We start from the raw sequence: 8,048 nt of genomic DNA, 5'->3' as shown, positions 1-8,048 counted from the left end.
GAGGTAAAACCCACATGTGCATCTTTGAGGTCTAACAAGGCCTTCATCATCGGATGGAAAGCTGCCCACCAAAGCCCAAGAAGAAATCAATCGAATAGCTCCTTCACTCCCTCCTGACTCCTGGAGTGCCACTCACGTGCTGAGACAACCTTGCTCTGATGAAAGCAATTTTGCCTGCTGCTGTGACACTAATTTTTTCATCTGGAGAGCAGCTCCTTATGGCAGGGCTGATTCAATTAAGGGTTACAGGGTTCCACATCGCCCTTCCCTGGCAGTCCGTGCTAAGCAAGAACAAACAAATCACAGACCAGTTGTTTTCCCCGATCCCTAATGATCCTGGGTGCGTTAATGCACTGAGATCTATGGGTGAACTTAAAAAGAATGAAAAACACAGCCGTGCTCTGCTTTTGGCATCTGCACCTGTTTTTTATACATGCAAATCGAGTTTCCTGTTCATTGAAAACATCCAAACAAAACACGAGGTCGTGAACACAGCGCGGAGAAGGGCATTCATGTTGTTCCTTCTCAGTGACCTGCTTTTCCAGAGGGCACCCAAGGGTGCTTGGGAAGCTTTTGCTAACAAGGACGGTGGGCAATTAGCAGAGCACACTGCAGCACGGGGGCATCCTCCGAGGGGCCTCCCTGGTGCTGCAGCTTCATCTTCACACGTGTAAAACACAGAGGCAGGGGCCGTGCGCTGGCCTCTCCCCTTCCTGCTCATGTCCCTCCTGTCCCTTCTCCCCGTGTCCTCCGACACTGTCTTCGGTGCCTATTGCCACCTCTTATCAACAGGATTTTTGGCACATTCATAAGTTTGGCATTTTTTTTTCCCTGCTTCTTGCCTCCCCCTCTCCTTTACTGGCTCGTTTTCTAAAAAGTGCAATTTATCTGTTTCAGAGATGCCAGTTGTGGTAAAGCCACCAAGGACTCGGGCTCTCCCCTCCCTTGCCGCCCGTACTTCATTAGTTATGGCACATCAGGATCTCCCAGGCTTTCCTCAAGTGACTGGGACTTTTACTCATAGTTATCAACCCTTGAGAGCTTGACACTTCAGAGTGAAAGGCCTGAAAAGAGGGAGAGCAGTATTTCTCTGCCTCTTGGCTTGTCTGATCTTGTCCTGGATGCCAGTAGCTCTTCCAGTTTGGTGTCCTCTGTTGGCTCATGCGGAGCATGTCATTTCACAAGGTTTTGTCATTGTATCGCTGATTCCTGGGGATCCTTCTGTCTCTCAGTGTCTCTCTTGGATGCTCAGTGTTTGGAGAGCCTCTCCCCATCACACCAGAGAGAATTCAGCCTGAAAGCCAGAGCACCGGCGTGTCTTTGGTGAGCACTTGGTCAGCATGGAGATCTGGGTGCTGAAGTTGGTGCCATTGCTGCCTAAGGAAGGATGGTGATACTTCATGTCCGAGCCCAGGAACCGCTCCAGATGCCACCTCCGCCACTTTCTCTTGAGCTCGGCTTGCACCTAGGTGGTGGAAAGACAAGTCAGCAGAGGGGAGCATTTTCTATTGCTCTGGCCTGACTGTGTGAGCACCCATGGGCAACCCACCTACCAAGGGACCAAGAATCATTTTATAAAGGTCACAACCTGGCCAGAACTTTCAGCCACACAGAAGAGATGTGACACTCCAGACAGGGAACCTCTAGAGCAGAAATCCCGGAGCTTCAGCAGAGAGGTGAGCACAGGGTATTTCTCACCTGACACAGTGAAGGTGCCAGACTTCTTAACTTTAACGGCAACATATTCTACACTTGGTGAGTTTAATCAAGATTTTTTTTTCACTGCCCCGTTTTTGTCCAAATACAAACAAATTAACTATGGCTTGTTTGTAAAGCTGTCGACACAGCTCTGCTTTTTTGACAGCCGCTACTTGTTCCTGCACAGGGCGGTTACAGACATCATCTGGTTTACACTGTCCAGATTCAAACCCTGAACAAATCTGTCCCCTCCTGCAGCCTTCCAGCCTGAATTTTTAGATAACAGTATGAATTAGATAAACCAGCCGTGTCTGAGTGTCTCTGGGATCATCAAGCACAGGAACAGCACAATACCAGGACGCAAACCTCAGGACTGGAAACACGGGAAAGGCAAGATCGACGTCTGTAAGGCAGAAACACGTCTACCTGGCGCTGGCCTGTGCCTAACAAGTCACATCAATGCCTGTGTCGGTTCTGCATCATTAATAAGTGTGCGTGGTACTGCCCTGCTCCGTGCGGGATTGCTGGCTCTGCTGGAGCTGGGCTATCTGCCCTGCGTGACATGCATCAGCGTGGCTGAAAGCAGCATCAGAGCTGCAAATTGTGATTCTGGACGCTCTTCCTCTCCCTGGGAAGCTGCAACACAAACCCAGATCACAGCTGCTTCTTTCTGGTCCACGCTCAGTTTATTGAGCTTGAAAGTGCTCCAGCTGAGAGCAGCTCCAAGGTTTGAGCTGCTCGTACCTGCCTGGTAGCCTTCGTGCTGTGGGTTTAATCAGTCCCTGCTGAATTTCTTACGGGCAGATGGAGCACAGTGCAAAAATATCACTGCGCCAAGGAGCCTCCCTCTTGGCAGTGGGCCTGATTCTGTGGAGGATTCGCTGAGGCATGAACGAGTAGGGCCTAGAAGATGGGTTTTACCCTGCCCTGCTGAAGGTGGTCCTTTTGGATCAGGGTTTTTGCAAGGCCGTATGGGGGTTCTGCTGATGCTGTCTCGTGAGTAAAGGACGGACTGAGCAGCAGCAATACTACAGGGTGCACAGAAGTCCTGATACGTTTATTAATTGTGCTGGAAACTGTCAGGGGAATGGTTGAGTTGTTTTTCTGGAGTGAGCAATTGGGATGCTTCCTCCCAATATGTACTGTCAGGAATGGGACACTTCTCAATCTGCTCTCCAAAAGCATTCAGTCTGTCTGAGCTGCAAACATTATCCAAACAATAGCGTCACCTTACCTCCCCGTTGAGAAAGCAGTACAGAACAGCCACCACAAACCCCTAGGAAAGGAGAGAACAGGTTTTTAGCACCTCTCAAACTCACTGCAGCCTTGGAGAAGGGGCACACTGCTGGGGGGCTGCTCTGGTGCCCCTCAGAAACCACCTGATTGTGTTTTCCCTATAAAAGGAGCAGGGGAAGAGTGATAAAGCTCTAAGGGCCACTGGGTCGTTCAAACTGGGGCATTAGAGGCAACTGGGTGGGATACTAGACCCAACTTTCCTGCTTGGGCTTGTCAGCTGAAAATGGGGAGATCTAAACATGCTCACTGGTACGTCACCGAGGTCAGAAGGAGCTTAAACATGGTATAGGGACAAAGTGACACCTCATCTTTGACAATCTCAGCTTTCACTGAAAAAAAGAAACCAAACTTATCTCTTGTGGTCGCAAACACTAGAGACAAGGAGTGAGTGTAGATCCATTTATCTCTCAAAGGAGAGATGCCAGATGTGATGATGCTGTAGGTAGAACGTTAACTCATTCACCACTGAACAAAGCACACCTCTGACACGTGTATGGAGCGTGGAGACAGATCGTCCTTGCAAGTTGAGAACACAAAGTGACTAGAGCTGATTAATGGATGGGTGCAACGGGATGAAAGACATAAATAAAAACATCTTTTCATGCAACAGCAGGGCCAGAGTTAACAGCCCAGCAGTAGAGCTGAGTGAAGTGAGGCGTGTGGGAGGGTACAAGAAGCAAACTTCATCAGGGCTTCCTGAAGATTAATGGGGAGGACAGCCCCACTACCCAGCCTCATGGGGAACCTGCCTCCTACGCCAATGAACTAGAATCCTGCTTGAGCAGGATTGACAGGCAGGACTTGGCTTATTAACAGAGGAGACTGGCCGAAGACCGACTAGGCTGCTGTTAATGGCCAGAAAAACACTCCTCCCAAAGGTGGTTTATCTCATCTTACACCACGTCAGTAATACATATAAACTTATCTTCCACCCTGGCCAAGAAGGAATGAGTAGCTTTTCCCCCAGAGGTATAGAAGCAGCACTGGGCACGTCCAGGAAAGAAACAGCTCACTTGTTTGCTTATTGCCTTGTCAAGTCCTCCCTGTCGACAGACCTGCTGACTGACTGATGGCCCAAAGGGTGGCTTACCTGGAAGGACCCAACCACGAGCTCAAAGACCAGCTTAACTTCTGCTTTGAAATTGTCAGGGAAGAAAGCAAACATGATGTAGTGAATGCCAAAGAGAGGGATCAGCAGCAAGGTGGACTTGGCCAGCCTCCTGTTGGAAAGACAAACATGAGTCATTAGGGGAGAGGGAAGAGGAGCTGAAGGGTAAGCTGATGAGAAGTCCTGCATCTGAGCCCTATGCAACCCCAAAACTTCGATTTGCTGTAATACATATTTGCTGATTACCTGCATCATGACGGTGTAGCCTGTGTTGTGCATGTTAAGTGCCTTTGTTTGCCCTTAGGAGATGTGATATGAGCCACTTACCTGGGAACATCCAGCCCTTCCACAGCCGCTTCGAGGGAGGCAGCACCAGGAGGCTGCTCTCGCCCAGAGGGAAGAAGCGTCTGGGTACAGTGAAACGGAGGGTGCTGAGACAGCTCCTCACAGCCTAACCTCCCCAGGATCCCTCTGAAGATGCATCCCTCTGGGACACGATGAGATGTGGAGGAGGACCCTCGGCCGGGCACAGTCACTGTACGGCAGCTCAACCTAACCAAGGACCGCGCGGGGCGCGTTTCCACAGGCTTGCTTTCCTCCTTCTTAACAGCTCTCATATAAATATATACGTGCCTCCAGCTAAGGCAGAGTAATCAGCGTTAGATTATTACTCTTTGGCCCACAGCTGCAGATGGCTGGTGATTTCAGATGTGGTGACACCATAAAATGTGACATCTTTACTCCTAGTAACTTCAGTGGAGGTATTTCTTTCTTTCTTCTCCCTTTTTTCCCCTCCCACCAGAGATCTTTATTCATCTCTACAAGCTAAATCATCATCTAGCGCTGTCTTTGTTTGCTTGGGATTTCTGGAAATTACAGCTTCTGGGAGAGAAATGGTATGTTTAGCTCAGAATAATGACAGGCTATCGCACAATGAATGTCTCCAAAGGAGGGGGATGAGCGGTATTAGTGCTTGATGGCATCGTGCTGGGTAATCAGAGGTCTAATTAGGTAGAGACGGTAGTTTATTAAATATAATCACTATTGGAATATAGCTGATATAGAAGTAAAATGAAATCAAGGGCCTAAGGATGCTTATGGGAGTTTTGGCTCCCATAGTCACCCACACCCTTCCCTGTCCCTCTCTTCCAGAGGCTTCTGGAGGAATTGAAGACATTGGAATGGGATGTTGGCTGGGCGGTTGGAAATACTTGTTCTTCCATCTGCAAATCCTTCACCTCCAAAGCCTCATCAGGCTTAGCCCCCTCAGACCATCTTCATTTATTTGCCATCTGCATAAGCCCACGGGGAAGGCCAATGAGCCAGCTTTATGCAGTTGATGCTCATCACTGTATCTCCCAGCAAACCTTTCCAGCTTTCCCTGAGCCTGGCCCAAAGAGAACTTGATATCAAGGTTGTGGTTGGTGGCTGTGGTTCCCTGAGGGATTGCTGCTGGCTGAGAGGCAGCTGGGTGCACCTCAATCCAGGTAAAACGAGTGCCTGTAGGAAGCTGAGCAACTTGCCTTTCCCACCACACCCCTCACTAGCAGGCACATCCCTGCTCCTAGAGAGTCCTCTTGGATGTCTTGCCCTGTCAGAGCACTGTGACTGTCATTGGTAACCATCAGGGTACCATGTTCCTCTCTCTTAGAAGCAGCTCTGGCCAGCATGACCCACACTAGATGACCCAGCCCTAATTTCCCCAGCTGCACACCTAGGAGAAAGCAAGTCATTTTCTAAGCAGATGGTGGTTCAGTGGCTTTACAGACATCTCTCCTCTCTCCCCAGTTTTTAAGGAACAATCACCCTCGAGGGGAGTGATATTGCCTTCATGTACCATGTTCATAAGAGATACCGTTTGTAACATCCTCTTATCACTGCAGACAACACTGGGGCCTCGGTGATAACATTTTCCCTCCTGGCTGGACAGTGGCAGCGAAAAGGGCACAGGAGCCCCCTCCTCCAGTTTGCAACACTCCAAACCAGTCTCTTGCTCCCAGCACTAAGCTTCCCTAAAATACTGAGTGATATTTTAGATCTCAGTTTGGCTTCAAGGTAAGAGCCCTATGGAATAGCCCTGTGATATTTAAAAGACTCCCCCCTAAGCACTGCAACGAGGAGAATCATCTCCCCAGTCATGGTGTAGTTTCTCCCGGGAATCTGAAGCCTGTGTGTAGGAGGCAGAACTGCACGGCAGATTGTCCAAAGCTGGACAAAGCTACCTCCTGGCAGCTTTACTCGTTACTTCCACTCCCAGCACAGGGTGCACTTCTCAGACCTTTCCCCTCTGACAGATACACATGGTGACAGGCAATTTAGGGAAAACGCATCTCCATTAGCCTGCACTGAACCTGCTCCTCTCCTTGGGAGTGGGTAAGAGCGAACCAACATCTTAGTCGTGCTCCTTGAACACGTAACGGAAAAGTTACCCAGAAAACTCTGATGATCATACTGATCTATGAACATGTACAGAATAGAAAGAGATGAATTTTGCTCAAGATTGCAGAAAACCACTTCCATTTGCCTGAAATGTTGCTGTCCCATTCTTGCACGTGTCTCTGTCATTTCCAGAAAACTTGTTGTCACAGTTTCCCAGACAATAAAGCCCAGTTCACTGTCTGCAGCATTAATGAGTCAGCAGCGCACCTGAATTTCCAGCCTGCGGCTAAACTGAAACGGGTTGGAACTGAACAATACCGTCAACATGTCAACTTGCTGTTCTTTAATAACATAAACAATTTAAGATAAACAAGAGAAGGAGGGAGAAATGGAAATAAGAGATTCCTGATCTCGTTACTTTAAAGCATATTTATCTCAGGTTTGGCAGGAGGAACTGTGATGGTTTGCTTCCCTCCTCGCCAACCTGACCATTATTTCCCGTAACTCTGCTCAAGTGCTACATGGTCAAAGAGGGTTTGGGGGCCACAGATAACACCACAGTAGGGAAGGGCTAATTTGAGCAGTGTGCCCACCTAACCACCCTGCTGGTCAATGCCCGACTCAAGCCAAAGTTGGAGGAAGCCAACTTCTGTAGTCGGAATGTAAATGTGACTATGCGTCAGTTGTCTTACTCCATGAACAGTGGTCAGCCCAGGCCTGGCGAGCTCTCTGCATGGCAGCAGGCTCCATACCAGGATGCCCCCTTGAGTGGGACACCCCTGTGGGTCACTCCTCAAGGCTGAGAGACTCCGTGCCACAACAGATCCTCAGTAAGGGATTAACAGCAGCTAAACTTGAAATGTCAGCTGTTAGGAAGGATTCATTGCACATACATAATCCTTTGGGCATCAAGCGTTGACCAAGTCTGTGACTAGGATTGGACTCTCTGAAGAGGAGTTTAGAGCTCAAGTGGGTCCTTCATTAACCTCATGACTCACCTGGAGGGTTTTGTCTGACCCTGTCCTATATGCAGTAAATAATCGAGTGTACCTTGCCATCAAATCTTGTTAAACCACTGTCACATTTGCTATCGAAATTGGTTAAATCACTGTTTCATACCCACAAACATACTGCTACTTCTCTCGTACGAGTGCAGTGCGTCACTCCATCCGCGACAGGAACCCACACATATCATTAGCAGCAGTTTTTTGCGAAGGTCTCTTGGGTCTTGCAAGCAGAACCCCTGAAGCCGGCAGGAGCGTTTTCGGTAATATGAGAATGACATGTGAAAGGATCCAGGTACCTACAATTGCAGGTCACGTGCCTAAAGGCATTTATGACAGAGTCTGGACCCCCAGTTTCTCTACAGAGAGCTGTCTAAGCATTGTGAACTCAGGGCCACACTGAGAACTGCCCTAGGTGGGATCCAGCCTTCAGGTTGGGACACTTCATAGCCATTTCCACAGAAAAGTGTGGCGTCTCCTGTCCCACTGCAGCCAATACCGTCAACAGAGACTTCCAGATGGCCCAGACAATGTGGCTGGGGGCCCGCTGCCACCGCCAGCAC

The 8,048-nt window shown here is 49.1% G+C and overlaps 1 protein-coding gene across 1 annotated transcript in view; it reads right to left on the bottom strand.

The window, feature by feature from the left end:
- Window positions 1-1,259: 1,259 nt before the first annotated feature.
- The window catches only part of VIPR1 (vasoactive intestinal peptide receptor 1), a 16,580-nt gene continuing 9,791 nt past the window's right edge, over window positions 1,260-8,048 (bottom strand). The window contains exons 5-7 of the mRNA XM_010141836.1: window positions 4,085-4,214; window positions 2,933-2,974; window positions 1,260-1,465 (exon numbers count right to left, since the gene is read on the bottom strand). Of these exons, the coding sequence (XP_010140138.1) occupies window positions 1,274-1,465; window positions 2,933-2,974; window positions 4,085-4,214 (364 nt within the window). The 3' untranslated portion in view covers window positions 1,260-1,273. The remainder of the gene's footprint in view (window positions 1,466-2,932; window positions 2,975-4,084; window positions 4,215-8,048) is intronic.

This window comes from Buceros rhinoceros, unplaced genomic scaffold (genome assembly GCF_000710305.1).
Source record: "Buceros rhinoceros silvestris isolate BGI_N320 unplaced genomic scaffold, ASM71030v1 scaffold17190, whole genome shotgun sequence".
NCBI lineage: Eukaryota > Metazoa > Chordata > Aves > Bucerotiformes > Bucerotidae > Buceros > Buceros rhinoceros.
This window is presented reverse-complemented; position numbering and strand designations above follow the sequence as displayed.